Raw genomic sequence first — 23,481 nt, 5'->3', positions numbered from 1 at the left:
AGTTATCATACTTATATCAAGGACAAGGGATAGTAGAGATGTCAAACATAGGTAGTTATCTTTGTCTCCATGTTATACGCCCAGATTAGAGGTTTGGAATACATTCACTGACTGATGTCAACCAAAGTGCATTTCGCAGGAATTTGCGTATTGGTGAAACATGACTTGATGGGTCCTTCAGGACGTTAAAGGTGTATGGTATCCTCAAATGTTTGAAGCAATGACACAATGGTGGGAAGAATGGCATGGGGAGTGTGGGGGACAACGCACACCGCGTAAACGACATGCATCATGCAGCCCAATGAATCGGCAGACATAATTGACAGCCCAGTTTGTATAGATACCTATCAATGTCCGCGGGTTCATAAAAGGCAAGACTTCGCGAGTCGACCATATGCTGTCAGCATCTGGACTCCGCGGAAGACGAGAGTTTTCCAAATAATTGGATCAGCAACACGTAAGTGTGCGCGTGAGACTGGACGGATCGTTCGTTCTGGCGGTGTCCCTTGCTCGTGCTGGGTTACACAGCATAATCCCTATCACAGCAAGAACCCAATCTGTGTTACCACGATGCCTTCCCCTCAATCATGACCGAGTGAAACGAGTGAGTGTTCGTGCCGATCGACTTGGTGCCCGTAGCCGAACCGATAGGTGGGTACGATGGAGGCTGCATCGGAGATCTGGATATCCTGTCGCTCCAGCTTCCCCGCCATGCTAATAAGACTTGGGCAAAAGGTGAGCAGTTCTGATTCATGATTCTGTTCTGGAAGTAATTAGACCAAGTAAGATTGGGCTTAGATTGAAGGTGCTTCAATACCGTTTCCCCCTCCCTCCCACCACTGATCGTGCCCTTGTAGATAGCACCTAGATTAGAAATCATTTTGATGAATTTTATCGTAAGGGATTGCAGTATCGTAGACTATACCTGAGTAGACAAACTGATTAGCTTAGGTATGGGGTTTTTGGGGGCCAACTGCAGTAGGATGTCGTGGCGCGCTAAGCAGTGGTCCCAGCCCAATCCAGTGAGTCAGCTGTAAGCAACAAGTTCCGATAGCAAACGTAATTCCAGGAAACTTCGACTTATTCCCAAAGAAGAGAGCCTGTTGCGAGCCGTTCTGAGTGGTGGTCTGTGGTAGCTGAAAAAATCCTTTCTTTCCCCCTACTAGATTAGTAAATAGTAAATGCCACTACCACCATGATTCCACGCAGCCTAATCCCCAAAACTGTTAAATATCTATATCATACCTCATGCAAGCTCCTCTTCGAAAACTTCCATGCTATTATATCACCCCCCTCTCCCCCCCAGGTGCTGTCTTATCCCTTGAGTAGGGAAATATTCTTCTTGCCATGGCATCAGGTGCTTTTTGTTCTTCTTCCAAGGTCATCATTGTCGGGGCTGGGTTTTCCGGTCTCGCAATGGCATGCCAGTTAAAACGAGAGCTAAAGTGCGATGACTTTGTTATCTATGATCGCGACGACGGCTTTGGTGGGACGTGGCTAGCAAACAAATGTATTGTCAACTATACCTTCAGTTTTTTCTTTACTCACAACGCAGTCGCTGAGATCCTCAGACCCAGGATGTGGAGTTGATATCCCAGCTGCGTTCTACAGCCTTTCCTTTGCGCCCAACCCAAATTTCTCGAATTTTTTCCCGAAGCGCGATGAGGTTTTACACTACATCAACAATGTAGTCTCAAAGTACGACCTGTCTCGTCACCTGGTGGGAAACACAGAATGGATAGGAGCATCCTGGCAAGACGACGATAAGACCTGGTTGGTTAAGCTGAGGAGTACTAGTTCTGGCAAGGAGTATACACAACGCTGTAACATATTAGTATCGGCGGTTGGGGCTCTGACGAACCCTAATTCGTTGAATGTTCCCGGCGTTGACCGCTTCCAGGGAGACATTATTCACACTGCCAGATGGGATCAAAGTGTGTCGCTGCGGGACAAGAATGTAATCGTGCTTGGAAATGGAGGTAAGCTGCCTTTTGCATTATGGAGATCAATCACTAGTTGACACCTTTCAGCCTCAGCAACCCAGCTAATACCAGCCGTGGCAAAAGATGCTCGGTCGATCACTCAATTTATGAGGGTAAGTTCTCTACTTTCCTGCTCTTGTAGGGTGACTTCCTAATGTGTGATGGTCACATTTAGTCAAAACAATACTTCCTCCCAGGAGGAAGTAATGTGGCCATAGACCCTTTTTGGCAAACTATCTTCCGCTACGTACCCTGCGTACTTCTTGCTGTCAGATTCCTTATCTTTCTATACCTCGAAACGTCAACACTCCAGTTCAACCTGACGAAGACTGGAGCGAATATGCGAAGAGAAACAGCTGAAATAAGCGAGCGTTACGTCAAAGAAAATGCGCCAGGTGAGCTACGCTCTGAATGTCGTCTGAGCTACTCTCACCTCAAGTTGCAGAGAAGTACTGGCCGCTCCTACTGGCCGACTATCAAGTCGGATGCAAGGTACATATGTTGAGTAACCTCCACAAAGCATATAGGCTGATCAATTTCCGATACAGCGGAGGGTATTCGACCACGAAGGTTACATCTTTACACTAAACCGTGATAACGTTCGCCTTACCGATGACGAGGTTATCGCTCTTAACGAACGATCGATATCCACCAAATCAGGAGCAAAATACCCAGCAGATGTAATCGTTCTAGCCAACGGATTCTCTCTGACCCAATATGACACCGAGCTGTGCGGTCGCGGTGGGCGCAGTCGACAAGAATACTGGAAAGAAGCCGGTCATATCACGGCTTACCACAGTATCGGCATGTCTGATTTCCCTAACTTCTTCTATATCCTGGGTCCCAATTCCGGTCGCGGGCATACGTCTGCGGTATTATCTATTGAGAAGTCAGTGGACATTTTGAGGCTATGACGTAGCATATCAAAAATTCCCCTGGAGAGGAAACCTTGCTAACCGTGGAATAGCTACACCGACCTCATAATAAGGATCATCAGACCAATAATAGCCGGATCAGCAGTCTCCGTGGAACCCGATATGTTAAGCGAAAATGCATACAACGAGCGGTTGCAGGCCGCGCTGAAAAACACAGTGTTTAACAACACATGCCGCAGTGTAGGAACCTCCCACACCCATACTGCAGAATTAGCCTCTGAATGTCGTTAATGATGCTGCTCTCCCAGTTCGTGTTAACGGCACCGCTGATCATGACCTATGTGTGTAGTGGTTCATCGACCCAAAAACCGGATACAACTGGGTGATATATCCCTGGAGCTCCTTCTACATGTGGTGGACTACGCATATTGCAGGTCTAGAAGGGTGGGTCTACGAGGTGAGTTTGTCGATCTTATTCAGGTAAAAGTATATGTATATCTAACACAATGCATGCAAAGTATCCCCAGACGAAACAGACGCCTCAGAGCTCGGCTTTTGGTCTGAATATGCGCACTGTACTACCCACCTTTGCTTTTTGCCTATTTTTAGGAGGCTATACCTATCTTATCGAGTCATGTGGTTTGTTCGTGAGATGATATGATGTTCTGTTCATATAGAGTTTTGGAATGTTTTTATATACAAGGTTAGACTTTTTCACAAGCGATTTAAGTTCGAATTTTTCATCGGAATTATCCAGCACCCACATTTTTTAATAGTTGTAGATCTAGGCCAATGTTTGAAAAAAGATACAGAAAGTGCAGTACCGCGATGCATAAGCCATGTGTTGCTGCCTTGGACAGCTTATGCAAGGTTCGAGTCAGGTGGTCATGTAGCTGTACATGATTGGCGCCCTTTCTTACTGTTTTCGTCAGTTTGCGTCTAACCTACCAGAATACTCAAAAGAAAGAGGGGAGTCTTTGATATACTTACCCACCTTGGGACAACTCAGCAATGATTAGCTTTCTGCGTGTGCAAAAATCAAATGGTAAATCCGGATTGGCCAGGCTGGCGAACTGATAAGCAGCGTAAATAGCCATCTGATTTAACACAGAAGTTACTCTCAGATAATTTTACCTACTAGCGAATGGTTTTACGGACTATCTGCCAGTGTCCATCCACTGTGGGGCTCCACGATCCCATAGCCTATACTCAATCAGACATTCTGCCACATCCCTTTTTTTTTTTTTTTTTTTTTTTTTTTTTTTTTTTTTTTTTTTTTTTTGCCCTTTTTTTTTTTTTTTTTTTTTTTTTTTTTTTTTTTCTCTCCCAAGAAATCGGACTTTTGGTCGACAGCAAAGTCCCGATGGACTCAAGCGATTGACTATAACTCTTTATACCGCAGGAATGCACAGGAAATTCAGACGCGCAAGCGAAAGGATCTTCGTGGGGAGGGGGCCCTTTGTGCTCCAGGTGGTTGCGTAGCTTGTTTAATCAATGAATATGCAGATGATTGACCTAGCTTTATGGGTGACTTAGCTTACCCTATGTTGACGAAGCTCATCAGGTTTGGCGAGTCGAGGGAGTATCTTCCTTCTGAGAGAAAAACAGTCAATCATGCAGATCGGAAGATATTTGAGAACAGAGAACAAGTCGTGATTTGACATGTACATGCTTGGTATTATGACTATGTGGATGTTGTTGATAATCAACTGTGAACCTTTTGATCCCAGAGACTCTGCACAGTGATGTTACGAGCCCATGCCCCGTTGGTCGTATCTTCCAGAACGTTGAACTCAATCTCTTTTTTCTCCCCTGGCAATAAGACGAAAGCGTTCTTCTCGAAGTATCCCACCACACCCTCCGGGTAGTCGAGCCATGTGTATAGTGAGACGCCGGATGTAGCTTCCACAGTGACAGTTGACTTATTCGAATTGTATCTCAGCTTAAGTCCAGGGTCAACAATCTTCAGATCCTTTGGCCAGGAAAGCGTAGCGTGATTCTCATGAGTGAAGTTGGTGGCCTGGTCTGAGTTCGGAAGACGTCCGTGAGCCGAGAGCGAGAGCAGAAGAATGGCATCTTTGGTATCCGGCAAGCCCAAAGAAGAAACATTTGTGCCATAAATGCGAGTGGTATTCAGTCCTCCTACGGTAAATGGAACCGATTTAGGCGTTCCCGCGTTACCCTCAATAGGGCGACCTGACAGGTCCAACCAGGTCAAGTCCACAGTACCTGCTGCAGGGCTCCACAGGTCGGAAGTAACATATACATCCAATGACCCTGTAGTATAGTTCCAGAAAGGAGAGACGATGACAGGCTGATAGATATCTCTCATAACATGGTGTAGAACCTTCCATCTTCCCCCGTACTCAATGCCTGCCCATGACGGCGCTTGCCAGATATCTTCGAGCTGCCAGTACAGGGAGCCAAGCTGGCGCTCAGGCAAGCCACTTCCTCGACGGTAGAACTGAATTTGGCTCTTATACATATCTGCCTGGAAGAGCTGGGTGGCGTGGCACCAGGCGCTAAAATTGGAGATGTGGTCGGATTTACTCGGAATCGGGTAGTAGCTTACCACACCCATGGTCATTTCGCCCATGCCAGTGGCCGAGTTCGCGTAATTGTCTGTCATGAGGCCGCCCGCGGGATCGTGGTGGTTGCGGAGCATTACCACGCTGCTGTTGAAGTAGAGATCCTCAGTGTCAATAGCTTGCTGCCATGTCTGGAGGCTGGGCATGCTGTGAAAGCCGAATTCGTTCGCAAAGCGGCCTACCGGATAGGAACCATAGTCAAAAGCCACACTAGTGTCGTAGTCATAGTGGTCGGTGTCGCCGTAGTATGAGCCGGAGGTAGTGTTGTCGTAACGTTCAGCCATAGGGACAGGAGCAGAAAGATCAATGTAGAGGTACCCTTCTGTTGTGCTGCTAGGGGAGTACGAGATGGAGCGGGTATTCTCATAGACCAGAGGTAGGAAGAGACTGATGTACATCTTCTCGTACTCTCCCACATAGTAGGCATATGAAGATGGGGCTGCGTCTTTAACACGTGGGAGCATCAAAGATTCAATTTCATTTCCGCCAGCCCATAGAGCCAGAGAAGGATGGTGGTTCACTCGTCGAACATTGTATACTATCTCGGCAGCAACGTTCTCAAGGAAGGGGTCGTCGGAGGGGTATAAGGCGTCACTAAACTCGAACTCACTCCATAAGAGGATGCCCTTTTCATCGGCAAGGTCATAGATGTAGTCATGAAGATATGCGCCGGAGGACCACACACGGAGCATATTCTGGTTTCCTATCACGACGGCATCAAACAGCCGTGACATCTTCTCCTTTGTTACACGAGTCCAGAAACTGTCTGGTGGGATGAGGTTCGATCCCTTTGCGTAGAACTCGTGACCGTTGACTTCGAAGTGCCAGTTTGCTCCAGGAGCAATTCCTTGTGCGCGCTGTGTCTCGGTAATATTGCGCTGGTTGAGGAAAATGGTGCGGAAGCCCGTCCGTTTGGTTACATTGGCCAGAGTCTGGTTTCCGCTACTATTGACGGTAATGGACACGTTGTAAAGGTTCTGATCGCCGAGACCTTGCGGCCACCACAACTTTGGACTGAGCCCATTGAGAACGGTGACACCGGTTATCGAGTTGCCAGCCACAGTGACATTGCTCAAAGTACGTGAAGTAAGGGTCATGCCAGAGCGAGCGTCGCGCACTTCAATCGACATGGTCGGTTTTGCAGGAAGTGGACCCAGAATGTCGATGCTAGCGTTGACAACCCAAGGTTGGCTTTGGTCTGGCGGGAGGTAGTTAATTTGGCCCTTTCTGTATATATCTAAGTCAGTGTTCAGGACATAGACGCTTTGCTTCTTGTCTAGCTGAACGATATATGCAGGTTTCCATGGGCCTGCGGGCGCAAATGCTGGACCCCAATCCCATCCAAAGTCGGACTGCTCTTTGCGCATAAACCACCGGTTTGGATATTCATAAGTGAGCTGGACATCATCAGGCCATTCTACTAAAGATTAGCATGGCCTGGCTTTGCTGGCCCCCCAGTTTGAACTTACTTTGCGAATTAGGATCTTGGGCGATAGCATCGACAATGTTCGGCGCGCTCCCAAAGTTGATGCTCAAAACAGGGTCTCCTTTGCAGGACCCTAGAGCTGTGGAAACATCAAACGCATACTGGCGAAATTGATTGTCTGTGGACGCAATCTGTTGTCCACAAAATGAGATGGTTGCAAAAGTGTCGAGTCCGTCGAATACCAGCCAAGTTGAGTCGTAATCATCCAGGCTATTGAGTTTCAGTACTGACACAGTTATTTCACAGAGCCAATGGCTACTCACAGGCTTTTAATAGGTTGACTGGTATAAGTCCAGTTGGCGGCGGCGATCCAGCGAAGGTTGAAATCGTTTAATCCGTGGTATCTGCAATAGTATTAAGTGTCTCGTTCGGGTCCACGGCATATCGAACCACTTACGGATCATCTATTGGGTAGTCAGCAGTTGTATAATAAGTAGAATGACTTGATTTCCAACAGAACTTACCAATTACTCCGGCCCTTAATAGATCCAAGTGAACCTGCGATGGGAACTCAGCAGGAACCGTTCTGTTCAAGGCTCGACCACTGAGAGTCCATTGCACACTGCTCAAATCTCGAACATATTGGCCCAGCGCTACAGGTAGGGTTGGCGTTAGTAAGGCCGCTGCTAATCCGATGCCGTGGCGCATGGCGTGCAGCTGGAAGAAATGCGATTTACTCTGGAAAAGTAAAACATAAATTCCCACTCAGCAAGGGATCATTGAAGCATATAAATGCGGCAGCAGGAGCTGAGCGCGAGTTCAGTCGTACGTGCGCGATCTTCGCAGTGACACACCGAAGCAAATACTTAGTCAGTGGAGCAGGAGTGTGGGACGCATAGACGGGGATAGTTCCGTGATGAAAGAGGAAAGAAGACGATCTTATGGCACCACGGCAACCGGGATAAGGCAACAGAAGCAGAGCAAATTATGTCTTACACTATGCGGGGAAAGAGGGAATTAATCGGCCAAGTTCAAGGCAAGATTAATTAAGCTAAAGGCCTGAGGAGGGCGAGTGGTCGACGGGAGTACTGATCTGCAGCAAAGGAGGGGTAGACAAATACTAGCTAGACTGGAGTGGCATAGATTGTTACATCTTGGCTCAAGCTAGGGTTCTGGCTCAGGAACGAACGGGATGCCGCGGACAGCCGTGGAAGAGGAACGATGAGGAAAGTAATTACCCAGCGAGCGCTGCATCAGTGGCACTTTCTTACATTCTGTATATCTATTTTTTTTTTTTTTTTTTTTTAAAAAAAAAAAAAAAAAACACAGTGTGATGAATCTTCGCGTTTTCTATTTACCAGATCTTACATTGTCGTCTCAAGAGGCCGATGGCACAACCCGCAGTGTTTGGCCGGGTCGGACTATCTCCGCATCGGCCTTTGCTCAGGTCTCCACCCGGGCAACCCTGAATGCCTCCCAAGTCCCAACAGCGGGCTGGCGTGTTTAGCGCAATGGTCAAGGTCGGACCAAAGCACTTCTTGATTGGAAAAGCAAGGACGCAGAATAAGCACTAAGCCTCTTGCTGCCGCAATATAAATGAATAAATTCTATCTCTTGTTTCCCAGGGGCAATATATTGTATCTCTTTTTGGCGACTAATCATTTAGTTTCGGCGTGCTTTGGCTTCCCGGAATGCTAAGAATACACTTACAGGAATGAGGCCATACCATGAAGAATTCGGCCAGGTGAGAGAGAAGGGCGAGCCTTACCTGTGGAAGTAAATATTGAAGATGAATCTCCAACCTTCTACACTGCACTATTCATTTGCAGTCTATAAAATTCTCCCTTCCCAATCCGGTATTCAATCCCTTCGATCCCACCTTCGCACCTTGCTTCTTCTTTCTCCTCGCCAACCTCCAAATGAAGTCCCTGAAGCCTTGTGGGAAGCCAGCTTATAACGGTACTACCCTGATGTTGCAAAATGCTATCATACTTGATGCAGGCAGTCATGACCCTCAATACTGTCGACCGTTCGGATTTAGAAACTTGCACTTGGAGTGATTTTGACGTGGGTACCTAGCAGTTCCTGCGCCAAAAGTGGAGCGGAGACGGTTATTCGGACAGCGACGATAGAGTTACGATCGATTTTCTGCTGTGTTCAGTTCCTTGCTAACCCACATGATTGACGACGTATGACAGTTACAATATCCATACAGTTTTTGACCCTAGTGTGATCCAAGCCAGAGCGCTGGTATCCATCAGAAGGCGCAGAACAACAGCTGTAAAGCGAGATTTGATACAAAGTGTTAAGGGTTTGAAAGGCATGGTGCAACAATCCACACTGAACGCCGGACAACCCGAATGATGTACCTCTCAAGACAGACGATTGAGCTTTGGACTGGTACGGCAGTAATTCTCAACTTTCGTGCAATGACACTCGATGAAAACGGGTACCTGGCCTCGCAAATATAATAAAGCTGCTCTGGGTTACCTGTTTCCCTAGGGTAGAGCTGGTTCCGCTACGTTTTTTTATTTTGACAGCATTCGAATCAATCCCTATGACAATCTATGCTGTCATCAATACAACTATGATCTTCCTTACTCACTGAAACAGCTGAAATGGAGGAACCGAGACTCAAAATGATGAAAGATGCGGCTGAACAGATAATTGATTGACCGTCGCAAAAGAGGATTTGAGCACACCCGCAGCAGCCAAGACGGCTGTGTTGGGAGCTTTGTATGGGGTGAACGAGCCTGTTTCAGGATAGTATGTGAGAACGAACGTACAGAAAACAGAGCCGGTTGTTCGGTTTTGCTGACTACCTGCAAAGAAATGCTGTAAGTAGGGGTTTTCTATCTTCAAAATTTACATCGAGAGACTTTCGCAATACCTCAAAGAACGCAAAGTTGTTCTAGTGGAAGACGGGGCAAATCATATGCTTAGGGCATCAGCTAGTGTTCAAGAGAGCTAATTTAAGAACAAATCTTACATCTTAGTGAAAAGCACACCGGCGAAACGCCAATGCGTAATTTCAGAGAAAGAAAGTCAAACCAAAGTTCAGCTATCATTGCCACCTTTCCGATAGCCAGTGACAGCAACAGAGGCCGGTTAGTTAGGCTTTGTGATTAGATCAAATCAATTAAAATTGAGAAGATTATGTCTTTCAGGAGAGAGAAGAACATGTCGCAACCAGGAAAAGTTAAATTCAACTAGGGACTTGTTTAGGATTGGTGCTATTTGTGTCAGATCAATATCATTTTCATAAATACTGATATGGCATGTCCCTGAGACTTTGAGCCCAATTTCTATACTTGTGCTTAACGCCCGTTGATCGCAATCGACCTAGGTTTGACCTCTGTTTTTCGTACCAGTAATTAGTTACGCACCATAGAACAGGAAATGATGCGCTATCCCAAGTTGTTTCAATTATTATCATGATCTCGATCCGATCGGTTTGGCTATCGAGATACTAGCCATAGAGGCGCGACGCCGTTTGAAGCAAGGATACGGTTCTGGGCATCACGTAATGCGTAATACGTAGTGCGTAGGCAGATATGCATTAAGGAACCCAAAAGGCACCATCCTACCAAAGGTCAATAACGCAGCAAGGTAGGTAGGCCCTGAACATAAGATAAGCCAAACAGGTGTCACAACGGATAACCCAGTTGCCTGCGAGACCGCATCTTCTGTCAAAGCTCCCAGCCACTTATTACTTGCCACCTGTACCCTCCTGCAGATCTAGTCTGCGTGGCCTTTCCAATGAGTCTAATGGGGTGTAACTATGGCGCGCATTGTCTTCAACGTGCCATAAGCCTATTTGTTCCTATTATAGGTTGGGGTCAGGGGTAAAGTCAACCTGATGAGTTTTCCGAACCAGCACGTATGCAGCATCAAATAGTAGCACTGGACGATTTCTGTTAATGTAAGCTAGAGTTAGGAATACTACTTTGCGTGAGGTTCGAATATCCGTGTGGCGCACCCTCAAACCACAGCTCAAAAGGGTCGGGTCTTGATGTGCCAGGCCGGTACATCTGCGCTCGGCCTCGAGATTTTATCGACATGTTACGCCGTGTTCCTGCCATACACACTGCTAGCTTGTTGCACAACCTTTCTCATAGAATTAATCTCTTCTCCTTAGGCTTGTTGGCATGGATTTCGGAGAAGTTACTGCAAACTGTCAGGCTCAGATTATTGGCCCTATACTCTGTACATTCCAGAACCATGAGCCTGAAGACAAGGCAGCTTACCTCGTAGTCTATACCCCAGCGCATGATTCAAGAGAATTCGAATCCACGACGATTTGAAGTAATGCTGCAATGAATGAGCATGACAGTATGGCTTGACTAGCGACCGGGGAAATATGTAACTTACTTGATACATCGGAAAAGATTCCTTCGGTTTCTGTGTCGGGGCACTTGCATATGACAGCTGTACGCCAGTTGTTCACCCTCACGTGGCCCCGGCCGCTAATCCAGCCCAACGAAGACGAAGATCTCAGCTTATTCCTAAACCCACTTTCCAACAATACCCTCGAATCCAGTTGCTGACTACGGCCGGCACATTATATACTCATGAAAGCTTAGCTGTATAGTCAGATTCGGGTTACCTCTCATCATTCGTCGATTGCAGTTAATTCATGTTGACTTCCATATGCCTGTAGGAACGCCTTCTGCCGGCTAGTCAACAGCTCAGGTACCATTATGCGCCTGATCAATGTTGATACACTCAATCTCGAGGAATTCTATGGATCAGCGCCCTCTTATGCTATACTATCACATACATGGGGGGCCGATCATGAGGAACTGTCATTCCGCGACATCACCGAGAACAGTATCAAAAGAAAGAGTTTACCATTCAAGGTCGCGAAATGCTGCGAACAGGCCAAAAAAGACGGCATTCAGTATGCATGGGTTGACACCTGCTGCATTGACAAAACCAACTCGGTCGAACTCGGCGAAGCCATTAACTCCATGTTCCGATGGTATAATGAAGCTGCCGTTTGCTATTCCTACCTAGCTGATGTGACCGTTGAGGATAATAACCGTTTCCCATTGACTCAGTTCAGTTCATGCCGCTGGTTCCAACGAGGCTGGACTCTACAGGAGCTTTTGGCTCCTGATATTCTTCGCTTCTTCGATTCAGGGTGGCACTACCTAGGAACGAAGGCGATCAGATCAGGTATTATTGACCGCAAATTTGGAATACCGCGTCGGTTCTTGCAAGGAACCCGATTAAGTGAGGCAAGCATCGCTCAACGTATGTCCTGGGCCTCCAACAGAGTCACAAAACGGGAGGAAGATATTGCCTATTGCCTTCTTGGAATCTTCGATGTGACTATGCCGATGATCTATGGTGAAGGGGCCGATCGAGCGTTTACTCGTCTCCAGCAAGAGATCATGAAAAGCTCGAGGGATGAGTCGATTCTGGCGTGGGGTATCTCTAGCCCGGAGCATTATCAGTATAATTCAAACGATAATAAGGCCTTGTCAGCCGGTGTACTTGCCGCATCCCCCGCGGACTTTCGAGGTTGTCAGAATATTGTTCCGCGTATGAACGGGACCAGGTCTCCATGCACGTTCCAGATTGAAGGGGGCTTGGTTCGAGTCAATCTGTCCCTTCACGAAGACAAAAATGGGCTTTTTGGCTTGCTTAACTGCGGTCTGTTGAATCCGGAAACTTTGGTAGCAATCCCGCTTTCGAAAAGCCAGTCGGGTGAATACTACCTTAGGCCACAAGATCATTGTGCAGTTATTTACGACTCAATTGCGACCAAGACACCGGCTCAGCCGGTCCATATTCTGATCGATCGGCATAAGAAAACACAGCGAACAGTTAGCTATAACAATGATTTCTTTGTTGAGGACCCTATCGAAGCAGGGTTGGAACTTATTGAAGTCGAACCGTCAGATCGCTGGTTGCAAGATCGGTCTATTATTACGACATCAAGTGACCCGGCTGATCATGCTGTCCAAAAGCTATGGACCCGGTTCCGCTCCGGAGGTGAAGACTCCAGCGACTTCCTGGTGCTGCTCGAGTATGATACGCAGGGCTCCCAAGCGCAGGCTCGATGTCACATGATGATATCTTCCAGAGCCACATCCCTCCAAGATCTGGCCCAGAGATCCGGCTCTATAAGAAAAGAAGCATTCGGTAGACAAAGTGCCAGTGACGGCACGCTCAATATCCAGGCAAGCGTGGAACGAGACAACATGCAGAAGATATTTGTGGTGATATTAGCCGCCACGGCGAGTCCGCCCAGTGTCACCATTAATGCCACATTCGAGTTAGAAGTACTAACATTCAAGCTTGAAGTGGAGGGCGTCATAGAAGAGGAAGATGAATTGCGCCACGAAACAGACAATCTGAACCAGCATGAATGGGATATAAACTCCTCCTTGAAAATTGCCAAGGCAGGCTTGAATGACGTGGAAGGGGAAATAGAAAGGTTCAATGCGCTGAAATCCCGGCTACTCAACACGATCAGCAAAGCGACACAGGATACAGCAAATGCCAGTACCCGGGCGGAGGGAATTAGGCAACGGAGAGCCATGTTGTCGGAACGCAGACGGTCACTTGAAAGGAAATTAGACGGTAGGCATCAAACAGTGTTGGAGACTGGATATGGTCTACTTCTGTATCAGACTGGAGGATGGGCAGCAGAAACTGAGGCCGAGTTGGCGGAATTGGTGGAAACTAATATTGATTTGGTGAAACACATTGATAATATGTTAAGGTGTGATGCATTCCTTCGACGATTCTTCTCTGATAAATCGAAAAAGGGTTTCCTGGTGTACTTATGGAAGAAGGCTGAGAATATGTATTCCGGCCACGGGTTGAAGGCCCACTATGAAAAACCTATGGCCTTGACAGTCAAGACGTCCATGTACCAGCAAGTGTTTTACTGCGGTGAGTTTTGCCAGTTTCGATCGCTCATCTAGCTTGCTTAACTCCGGGGACCATTTCTAGATGATAGCTCAGAGATGAGACGCGAAAATCGTTGGGATGTCCAGAAAGAACTCGTCAAGCAGTTGGCCAATGTCACCACCCAACTGCTCCCTGCGGGTAGAGGCGTTGGGCTACGTTTTGTTAATTGTGAGGTTAATATATTCCCTAACCTCGCAGTTGACCAGGTGAAGAAGATCTTGGATTCCGCGCCATTGGGTCCCGGTGGCAACACTGCAATTGGCACAAACCTAAGATCTAGGATTCTCGAGCCGCTAGTCTACAGCAAAGTCAGTTCTCAGAGACTTGACAGGCCGCTGCTCATAATTATTACCATTGGCAGTTATCCCGAGTCTAGAGCTGAATCTGAATTTGTGAAAGCTATCATCGAATGCGGCAGGAAGCTAGAACTCGCTGGATACCCCCGTCGCAGTACGTAATGTTCTGCACACCCTCTCTTTCCCATCCTTTTAATTGATAAATCTGCAGCTGTGATATTTATGATCTACCAAATCGGAACAAGCAAAAAGACTTCGAAATTTGTACGACGCCTTAAGGATGATCCAGATCTCTTTCCTATGATATCCGTTTTCTCGGAGTGGAAAGGTAGGTCAACAGCTCATTTCCGCAGGCCAAATAATATGCCATCTAATGTTCTAAAGGTGGCGTCACAATGAAACATCTCAAAGGCAGTTATTTCCGAAGACCTATCTTTGAGGTGAGTCTGGTCTTTCATTCAATATTCCTGGCTTCTCTGCCTGCTTGTCGGATACTTACGAATGTTTCTTTCCATTCAGAGAATGATGTACCCATCCGATTTCCTCCAAATTTCTGGGGCTAAGTCACCTTAGCTAGCTACAGGAGTCTGAAACTGGTGTTGTTTATCTTGTCCGTCACCTGATGTCCATCATAGAAGCCACTACCAACGTAGGTTGTTGACTAAATGTGCCAAAGTAGTTGGTGTTATCATGTTACATTTTGGGTGTCGTTCTAAATCCTTCGTTATGCCTGCTGAAGATATAGCAGAATCTATTGATCAAGCTAAGTCGTGGTCACCATGAAGCTTAACAAGGACAATATTATAGGAATAACTTCAAATCTTCCTAGAAGCCTAATGAACTAGGCGATGCTTCCAATAACTGCAGCGGTGCCCAGTACCATCTCAATAACAAGCAAGTGCATCTCAGTTGATAGTATCAGATGATAAGTCATTATCGGCATCTGTGGCAATGCGATGAAGAATGGCTGACAGAAAAGGTGATTGGCAGCCGCCAAGCATGTGGATGTCTGGCTGCCTGAACTGGCCGCCTGATCCCTGAGCCCAAGGCATCTTGAATCTCTGCCATTATCAACAACGACCAGAAATGTTTCGGCCTCAGTCACGTACTCGCCTAGTATCAAATATACGCGCAAGCCGCATTTCCATATCCTCACGTAATCTACTACCTTTGCGCTATAGAGCCCTACCTAGATCGTCTCATCCAATCAAATGCAGACCAACATCCACGATCGCGTCTACAAACCCAACCATACAACGCGTATTTCCTACATCAGGATCCGAGGTCATTGATCTAACAAAAGAGGTTGAGGAAGAGACTCTACCGACTTACGATGTCAAGACATACTACCCCGTCCGCCTCGGGGAAGTTCTGGATGGCCGATATCAAGTCGTTGCCAAATTAGGCTATGGCGTCACATCTACCGTCTGGCTCGGTCGCGATTTAAGGTAATTCTTTTCAGTCTAGTCGATACTTCCAGCTTCGGGACCCTTTGCTAAACGTGTGGCCTCAGTAATTCCAAGCATGTCACTTTGAAGATCTATGTTTCTGGTACTATGAAGAATAGCAACGAACTCGCCGTATACGAACGCATAAACGCAGTTGAAACAGACCATGCCGGAAAGAATCTCATTCGTCAACTATGGGATCACTTTTTTTTAGAAGGTCCCCATGGTCGTCACATGTGTCTTGTACATCAACCGCTCGGACTGAGTGTCGACCAATTCTTGTGCTTCTTTCCGGGGAGGGTGATGAACCTCGACGCTTTGAAGCCTTGCCTGCGGCAAGTGCTGGGTATAGTTGATTTTCTGCATACTGAGGCGAAGGTCATACACACCGGTAAAATGCTACGCAATCGATCATACAGTTCTTTTTTTCCTTCCGTTACTGACCAGTATGCAGATCTACATTGAAGAATCTCCTACTTCCCGGAGATCCCAAGAATTTCTCCGGTCTCGAAGACGCAGAGATTGAGGCCCCTTCGCCTAGGAAAAAACTCGGCCCTGAGCGCACAATCTACACCAGCCATATTGTTGTCCCCGGAAATGAATTACCATTGCTCAGTGACTTTGGAGAAGCTCGATTCAGTGAAGATGAGCATGACGACGATATCATGCCAAATATTTACAGGGCTCCCGAGGTGGTACTAAAGATGAACTGGGAAAGCAAAGTGGATGTGTGGAGCATTGCCCTGATGGTAAGATATGATGCTTATCGAAGTCCACCCTTCATGTAGCTCATACTAACTTCCATGTAGGCCTGGGATATGGTCTGTACCCGAACACTATTCGACGGCAGAAACAATGATGGTATATTTGATGATCGAGTCCATCTTGCGGAAATGGTTGCGATTATGGGACCACCTCCCACCGACTTTGTTAAGCGAAGCAAAGTAGGCTCGGTATTATGGGATGAGAATAGTATGTTGCCAACTGAACCAGCTATTTGACATTGAAGCCCGGCTAATATATACAATCAGGCAAATGGAAGGAGCTTGCGCCGGTGCCGAGCATGACATTTGAGGAACGGGCGGCTGATATTCAAGGACCTGAGAAGGAAGCATTCTTAAAACTTATGCGGAGGGCATTAACATGGGACCCAAAGGACAGGCCAGCTACCGGAGAACTGATATTTGATGAGTGGCTTATGAAGGGATTGCAGCTTCCTGCTCATCTGTCGAAGGATACCTAGTTGTGATGCGATTTCCTCTGCTAGATCAATTGTAAAGTGTTGGATTTGGCGAATTATACCCCTTATAGCGCACAAGAGGAACTCTTCCTATTTGTATACTTGAAGGCGTAGTTGGGCATTTAGATAGTAGGTGCTCGATAAGTGAAAGTGGAGCCGGCGGAAGAGTTGGGGAAAAAAAGGCCGGGCGGGTGCCTGAGGATCCGGAATCCAGTACGGCTTCCGCATTTGGGATTCTCGTTCTTCTTTCCGCCGACCAACCGTTCATCCAACCTCACCTCAGTCCAGCCATCATGTCGTCCCGCACCGTCTGGAGGAGCCTCCAATTGCAAGCCCGGAGACGATTTATCGTCCCGGAGACATCATACCGCTGTTTCTCCTGCACACGACGTGCCCAGGATCCGCCCAAGGTCAACCAGGATGATCGCATGACCCATTTCGGCTTCCAAAATGTTCCTGAAGCGCAGAAGGAGTCTTTGGGTAGGTTTATCTGGATTTAATTTGCATCGATATACTTGAAGAAAGAAAGTATGTACTAAGGCTTGTGTCAATGTCTAGTTGGAGCCGTCTTTAGCTCCGTTGCCTCGTCCTACGATGTGATGAATGACATGATGTCGCTGGGCATCCACCGCCTGTGGAAAGATCACTTTGTCCGCTCTCTCAACCCCGGATCCGCACTTCCCTCTCGCGAACACGATACGGCCGGCCGTGGTTGGAACATTCTCGATATCGCCGGCGGGACGGGCGATATCGCGTTTCGCATGCTGGACCACGCGACGAACATCAACAATGACCACGAGACCCGCGTAACGATCGCCGATATCAACGCGGACATGCTGGCGGAGGGTCAGAAGCGCAGCGTGCAGACCCCTTACTACAACACAAATCGACTGTCGTTCATGCAGGGCAATGCGCAGTCCATGCCTTCCATTCCGGATAACTCGGTGGACCTCTACACTGTGGTATTCGGTATCCGCAACTTCACGGACAAGCAGGCAGCCCTGAACGAAGCGTTCCGTGTGCTGAAGCCCGGTGGTGTGTTTGCCTGCATGGAATTCAGCAAGGTCGACAATGCCCTGTTCAATGCGGTCTACAAGCAGTGGAGTTTCAGCGCCATTCCCATGATTGGTCAGCTGGTGGCCGGTGATCGCGACAGCTACCAGTACTTGGTGGAGAGTATTGAGCAGTTCCCTAGCCAGGAGGAATTCCGCGGCATGATCCAGAAGGCTGGCTTCATGATCCCGGGACGTGGCTTCGAGAATCTGACTGGGGGAATTGCCGCTATCCACAAGGGTATCAAGCCGCTTAACCGGGCTTAAGAGGGGCAATTGAAAGGATTGGATGGATGAATTGTTTCAGACAGTGTACACTAGCATTATCTTTTCGCCACTGTAATAATATTGATAGTCAAATATTGACATGGAAGACAACTGAGCGTGTCCGGAACGGTAGCGGGGAATGGATCTGCAAGACATCAGCAGCGTTGCGGATGGTGTGATGGCGGATTCCGAATGGCCGGGCGGAGACCGACTAAGTAGGGGTTAGAACTTAGAAAAGCGTAGAAGGATGCATGCATCGGGATCTAGAAGGTGGTGCAAAAGGAAGAACAGATTTCATTTCTAATCGTTCGGGGAGGTGGTCAGCTCTAGCAAGCGGATTGGAGAAGGACATCCGATCCGAGGCAACTTTTCTTTATCTCTAGTACTACATCCGTAGTAGTCTAGATAATCCTATCACCAAAATCAGCCACCCGGACTTTCCCTTCCCTCCTCTCTTCCTCCCCTCCCCCTCCACTTTTTTTGTTTCTGTTTTGCCCCCCACCATCGGATTTCTCCTCCTTTCCCCTCCTCAACTGCGTCTCCAGGTTCGCGTCCGGGATCTTTCTTCCCAGGCTTACCTCCTGGGAGAAAGGCGCCGTCTCACTCTCTTTCCCTCTCTTTCTCTTCCCCACCACAGAATGGTTTCATGACCATGCGGCACCTGAAGCAGCCATTCGCGATCCCGCTGTCGCCCGCCATGCCCCTCCCGGAGTCCAACCCCTCCCTCCACGATGATTTCCTCCTTCCGATGACTCCTCCAGATCCCTCCGAAGTCCCGCTAATGGGAACCAAGGACACCGCGCCCGTGGCTTCAGCCCTGCAGGTTATCGCGGCGGAGCGCGCCGCTCTGGCGCATCTGGAGCACATCTACCAGACCGATCCGTTGGCTCAAGATAATCTCGCGCGCGCGGTGGCTCAGATCGTGCGCACCATCAAGCATGGCGGGAAACTGGTCTGCTGCGGTGTCGGCAAGAGTGGCAAGATCGCTCAGAAGCTGGAAGCCACCATGAATAGTATGGGGATCTACAGTGCCTTTTTGCACCCCACGGAAGCCTTGCACGGCGACCTGGGCATGATACGACCGGTAAGAATGTCCTGGCCTGGCCTATGTTTGAGGGAGAACCACATGCTGACTGAATTTGGATGCACCAGCATGATACACTATTGTTAATCTCTTTCTCGGGTCGCACACCGGAGCTTCTGCTCATGCTCCCTCACATTCCTTCAACCGTCACGGTTATCGCCATTACTTCTCATATGGTCTCGTCGACTTGCCCTCTGCTTTCTTTCCACCCCTCGAATATGGGGATCCTCTTGCCAGCACCGATCCACGAGGATGAAGAGACCTCGATCGGCGTATGTGCCCCGACCTCGTCCACCACGGTAGCCTTATCGCTGGGAGATGCATTGGCTATTGCTACGGCTCGGCGGCTACATACAGCTCCTGGCAGAGGCCCAGCGGAGATTTTCAAGGGCTTCCATCCTGGCGGGGCTATCGGCGCTGCGTCCATGGCTTTGACGCCTATGAGCATGTCGTCCGCATCAAGTTCTGCCGCCCCATCAGACTATATTCCAGCCCAACAGACCACGAACTCATTCCCGCAGTCAGACGGCAAACCCAATCAGCGTCCACTCGTCCGTGACATGCTCGTGTCACTCGATCAAATTCCCAGGGTGTCGGCCTCGGGTAAAATCCGTCTTCTGGACATTCTCCTCACTGCTATCCAGCACCCCAACGCCAAGTCATGGGTTCATCTCTCACCGTCCGAAATCGTGCCCCCAAGGCATCTCCGCTTCGTTTCCCAGAGCAACTATGTAGATATGCATGTTTCTGCCTTCACTGAACTAGGTCTACCTTTCGGAGTCTCCCGCAAGGACTGGTTCCGCCTTACGAGCTCGAGCACCATTGATGACGCGCGCCGGCTGGTCTCCGAGGCCGGTGCATCCTCAGGCACCCCCGTGACCGTGGTAGCCGTCATGGACGATACCAACCCCGACCACTGTCTCGGGGTCATAGAAGCCGACGATCTATGGAATGATTGTGATGACTAAAACATATTTATATCCCCTCCCCACTCTGAAACTCCTGATGATGTATATGAACTCATGCCTGATTTTTATGTGTCCTTTTGCCTTTTTGTCTTATAAATATTCCGTTTCAACCACTATAGATAGCTTTGGGGACATGTATCCCCTACCTGAAATGGGTTTGTCTGCTGGTGGGGTATGTCGTTGTGTTGCAACCTCAGCATGTTTTCAATCTTCGACTTTTCGGGTTGTCTATACTTTTCACTTACATATTACTCCTATTCTTGTGGGGAACCCTGTTGATGTCCATACCCACCTTCATACATACAACTTCAATAACTCCGTGTCCATTTGGATTGAGTATAGAAGAGACTCATTATTCTTACTAGTTAGCACTAGATACCCGATCACTCCGATCATGACAGCAAAAGAAAGTTTTCTTTAGTAAGTTGTTTGGTTGTCCGATTTCAAGTCTAAATCTACCGTCATCTTTTGTAGGTAATCATCTAACGTATCGGTACACATATCTCAAAAGAGCCAGAAGCAAGATAAACAGGGTATAAACATCATCGTGGGGACATGATAGCAGCACACAAAAAGCAGGCCGGAAAAAGAAGGACGGAGGCAGAATATTAATCTATGGTATCTTCAACGCATTACTCGTAACACTGCGGAACGCCCGATATAATCAAAAGGACATAGCATCGAAACATGACTTGAGTTCTTCGTTTTTTGGAAACCGACGTCCACCATTATAGGTGGGGAATAAGGAAGGGGGCAGTTCACGTCCCGCTTCACCGTAATATCCGTGCCCGGTCGGAATCCAAGGGGCGCGGATGTCACTGGAGTGGTTTGTCAAGCACATTTTGAAAGAGGCAGGGTAACAAAATGACGAAGGAAGAGAGAGAGAAAGAGAAGATGTCTATGTTACAGCGGGGGATGTGATAATGACTCTGGCACCGGGCCGAGATATCCCGCGCGGTCTTTGAAGTAGGTATCTCAATGGGTTCATGAGACGACCGGGGCTGACTCTGTTACAATGGATGCCCATGTGTTCTCTCTCTCTCTCTCTTCTGCCTGTGCTCGAGTCTTCCTGTGGTGGTGAAAGCGGGACGACTCGGACAGTTCGTTTCAAAGCGGGGAGTGGAAATCACCGGAAGGCGATTCACCCCGACGATCCGGGTTCTTGTCGGCCTTTGCCCTTGTCGGTTGATGCCGTGCTATCGTCCTTGTAGAGGTTGTGTTGTTCGATGTAATGAATGACAGGGACGGGGATCAGGTATCGGACGCTCATGTCACGTCTCAGGAACAGACGGATCTTGGTGCTGCTGACGTCATTTTGGATAAGTTGTTGAATGACATGGATGTTTTTCTTCCACGTTTGCAGGGCAGCGAGCGCTTCGTCAATGTCGGTTCCGGTGCGTTCCACGATGAAAGTCTGGGAAGATTATTAGCGGAGATCCCAGGAATTGAGAGGAAAAGTAGCAAGAAACATACGCCGTATTTTCCGAGAATGTGGTCAAGATCCTTTTCGCTCCAGACTCCAGGGGTTGACATGGTATGGACCAGATCTGCACCTGCCAGCAGAGCAATCTGGATGGGCTTGCGAGTACCATTACCGGCCTCGATGCCCTGTCGTACAGTGTTGATCTCATGATCAAAATGGTCCAACACCACGGCTGTCGGTTGGTACTCCTTCTGCATCGGTTCCCACGTATCAACCATCAGCCAGTCGGAGGTCTGATCGACGGCGAGTTGGCACATAGCGACACTATCCGAATCATTGCAGTTAGCGCATGGACGAAGGCGGGGTGCGGAATGTACGGTTGGTAAGATGGCAGGGTGGGACAAAGATGTCTTACCGATGTTCAGCGCTAGCCAGACCGGCCTTCCGATAGGCGTCAGACACAGGGGATAGGTAACCCCCGACCAGTTCAAAGTCCGTGCTGAATTTGACGTAATCGGCGGCCATTTCGAACATGCGCAGGTGCAGGTAGGTGATGGGTGAGAAGGAGCCACAAGCCACCAAGAGGAGAGGTGTCTTTTCGGGGTCGTCCATTGTGCGCTTCAGACGAAGCTCCGGGAAGGCGTAGTCGTCCATCGGAGCCGGAGGCAAAGGCGAGGATCGCCGGTGGACATCGTCACTGATTGCGTCGGTCATGGTTGCAGATGAGAGGCAGAGGCAGAATGGTGTCCCAGGGTGGTGGGAAAGGCTGGGAGGGACCAAATCTGGCCCAAAATCGATGGAAATTGGTTGGAAGATTGAGACGGAGACAGACGGAAGAGAGATCGGGTGGGATGGAATGGCGAAGAGAGATAATATGGACGATGGATGAGATTTGAGTTCGCCGGTAAAAGGATGGGATGCGGGCGCAGGGGGGTTAGTCAGCGTGGGGGAAATGCAAGAGGCGGGCGGGGAAGAAAAAACGACCAAGACGGATGTTCGGTGTACCTCGGGGCGCGATCACATCATCAATTTCACCGTATCGAGCATTTACCACCGAGCCCCATCTTACTTACTTATAGTATTGTCCCGCATCCTGGACGCGCAGGCAATCATGGTGTGCCTAGCAGGCTGCCAATCTCCCACCTAGCTAATATGGAGTGTTTGACTCTACAATCTACATAATTATGAGAAGGGCACCCTGTCTTGCCATTCTCCCAAAGTGGTATATGTCCGTCACATATTACCCACATACCCGGTAACCGGCTATCTATCTCTCCATCGATCGGGCCCAGCACAACAGCCCTGTGAGGGGGGTACTTGATGTCTGTCATCCATCCTGTTTCACTATTCTAATCCTCAAGGGCCGGTCTGGAAGGCATCCCTTGAATTAGCCTCCCTGCAGGATTCTCCTCTCCCAAGCCAGTCATCTCCAATCCACACTTCCTATAACAGTTGTTGGCAGACATCCCCCAATTGATTGAAATGAAGTGAGTCACCATCCCCCTGGCGACATCCACTCACTCCGCATGGTTCGGGAACAACTGCTTCGCCTATCTACTCCATACACGGGCAGAATTACCCTGTCTTGCCGCAAGATTTTCCCAAAAGAATCTAGGTCGTTAAGGTGGAGACCAGCCCGACGCTATAGCCGTTACGGCGCTGTCTATCGCTCCATTAGGCATAACTATCATCTCCTCAACTCTTGCATGCATCGTGAATTAACCGTGGAACACCGGAATTAAAGCTGTTCACATATCCGACCGGGTAATGAATCCGAGGCACGCACGCGATAAGATTCAATGAACTCCCCGCGCAGATGCAGTCATCTGCAGTTCTGCACTGGGTGGAATGTCACAGATGTGATGCTCTGATAGGGAAAAATGCAGATCATGGCAGTATGGTGCGACA

The 23,481-nt window shown here is 48.4% G+C and overlaps 6 protein-coding genes across 6 annotated transcripts; 4 read left to right on the top strand and 2 right to left on the bottom strand.

Annotated features, from left to right (window-relative positions):
* Nucleotides 1-1,347: 1,347 nt before the first annotated feature.
* BO88DRAFT_461494 (flavin-containing monooxygenase) lies at nucleotides 1,348-3,513 on the top strand (the record flags this gene model as incomplete). The annotated part of the gene is made up of 9 exons (XM_025711156.1): nucleotides 1,348-1,510; nucleotides 1,572-1,979; nucleotides 2,031-2,095; nucleotides 2,158-2,377; nucleotides 2,428-2,474; nucleotides 2,531-2,871; nucleotides 2,950-3,097; nucleotides 3,207-3,314; nucleotides 3,376-3,513. 9 exons carry the CDS (start codon nucleotides 1,348-1,350, stop codon nucleotides 3,511-3,513), a joined length of 1,638 nt encoding a protein of 545 aa, XP_025569060.1.
* Nucleotides 3,514-4,562: 1,049 nt separating this feature from the next.
* Nucleotides 4,563-7,579, bottom strand: BO88DRAFT_484144 (beta-mannosidase mndA; the record flags this gene model as incomplete). Its single annotated transcript, XM_025712268.1, has 5 exons — nucleotides 4,563-6,862; nucleotides 6,915-7,141; nucleotides 7,195-7,275; nucleotides 7,329-7,335; nucleotides 7,396-7,579. The coding sequence occupies 5 exons, from the start codon at nucleotides 7,577-7,579 to the stop codon at nucleotides 4,563-4,565; spliced, it is 2,799 nt and encodes a 932-aa protein (XP_025569059.1).
* A 3,824-nt stretch (nucleotides 7,580-11,403) lies between these two features.
* BO88DRAFT_379294 (CMGC protein kinase) lies at nucleotides 11,404-16,887 on the top strand. Its single transcript, XM_025704475.1, has 8 exons — nucleotides 11,404-13,777; nucleotides 13,838-14,245; nucleotides 14,303-14,419; nucleotides 15,395-15,539; nucleotides 15,605-15,930; nucleotides 15,987-16,288; nucleotides 16,349-16,511; nucleotides 16,571-16,887. The coding sequence occupies exons 1-8, from the start codon at nucleotides 11,572-11,574 to the stop codon at nucleotides 16,780-16,782; spliced, it is 3,879 nt and encodes a 1,292-aa protein (XP_025569058.1). The 5' UTR covers nucleotides 11,404-11,571; the 3' UTR covers nucleotides 16,783-16,887.
* Nucleotides 16,888-17,040: 153 nt separating this feature from the next.
* Nucleotides 17,041-18,207, top strand: BO88DRAFT_379290 (class I SAM-dependent methyltransferase). The gene is made up of 2 exons (XM_025704474.1): nucleotides 17,041-17,259; nucleotides 17,338-18,207. The coding sequence occupies exons 1-2, from the start codon at nucleotides 17,073-17,075 to the stop codon at nucleotides 18,096-18,098; spliced, it is 948 nt and encodes a 315-aa protein (XP_025569057.1). The 5' UTR covers nucleotides 17,041-17,072; the 3' UTR covers nucleotides 18,099-18,207.
* A 284-nt stretch (nucleotides 18,208-18,491) lies between these two features.
* BO88DRAFT_400830 (SIS domain-containing protein) lies at nucleotides 18,492-20,552 on the top strand (the record flags this gene model as incomplete). Its single annotated transcript, XM_025705692.1, has 2 exons — nucleotides 18,492-19,182; nucleotides 19,251-20,552. Coding segments are annotated over exons 1-2 (1,328 nt in total), but the record flags the coding sequence as incomplete, so codon positions are not given.
* A 589-nt stretch (nucleotides 20,553-21,141) lies between these two features.
* BO88DRAFT_33536 (nicotinamide/nicotinic acid mononucleotide adenylyltransferase) lies at nucleotides 21,142-22,397 on the bottom strand. The gene is made up of 3 exons (XM_025702841.1): nucleotides 21,989-22,397; nucleotides 21,624-21,897; nucleotides 21,142-21,564 (listed from the first exon to the last, which is right to left on the bottom strand). Exons 1-3 carry the CDS (start codon nucleotides 22,285-22,287, stop codon nucleotides 21,292-21,294), a joined length of 846 nt encoding a protein of 281 aa, XP_025569055.1. The 5' UTR covers nucleotides 22,288-22,397; the 3' UTR covers nucleotides 21,142-21,291.
* Nucleotides 22,398-23,481: the final 1,084 nt, after the last annotated feature.

The sequence above is a fragment of the Aspergillus vadensis genome (assembly GCF_003184925.1).
Source record: "Aspergillus vadensis CBS 113365 unplaced genomic scaffold BO88scaffold_1, whole genome shotgun sequence".
NCBI classification, from domain to species: Eukaryota; Fungi; Ascomycota; class Eurotiomycetes; order Eurotiales; family Aspergillaceae; genus Aspergillus; species Aspergillus vadensis.
The sequence above is the reverse complement of the archived record's forward strand: the minus strand, read 5'-3'. Positions and strand labels throughout refer to the sequence as shown.

Coding starts and splice junctions, on each gene's coding strand:
- BO88DRAFT_379294 (XM_025704475.1), top strand. CDS start 11,572: ATGCGCCTGATCAATGTTGATACACTCAATCTCGAGGAATTCTATGGA. Junction 13,778..13,837: donor CCAGCAAGTGTTTTACTGCG/GTGAGTTTTGCC, acceptor GACCATTTCTAG/ATGATAGCTCAGAGATGAGA. Junction 15,540..15,604: donor TGGCTCGGTCGCGATTTAAG/GTAATTCTTTTC, acceptor GTGTGGCCTCAG/TAATTCCAAGCATGTCACTT.
- BO88DRAFT_379290 (XM_025704474.1), top strand. CDS start 17,073: ATGTCGTCCCGCACCGTCTGGAGGAGCCTCCAATTGCAAGCCCGGAGA. Junction 17,260..17,337: donor AGCGCAGAAGGAGTCTTTGG/GTAGGTTTATCT, acceptor GTCAATGTCTAG/TTGGAGCCGTCTTTAGCTCC.
- BO88DRAFT_33536 (XM_025702841.1), bottom strand. CDS start 22,287: ATGACCGACGCAATCAGTGACGATGTCCACCGGCGATCCTCGCCTTTG. Junction 21,898..21,988: donor CTGGCTAGCGCTGAACATCG/GTAAGACATCTT, acceptor TGATTCGGATAG/TGTCGCTATGTGCCAACTCG. Junction 21,565..21,623: donor ACATTCTCGGAAAATACGGC/GTATGTTTCTTG, acceptor TAATCTTCCCAG/ACTTTCATCGTGGAACGCAC.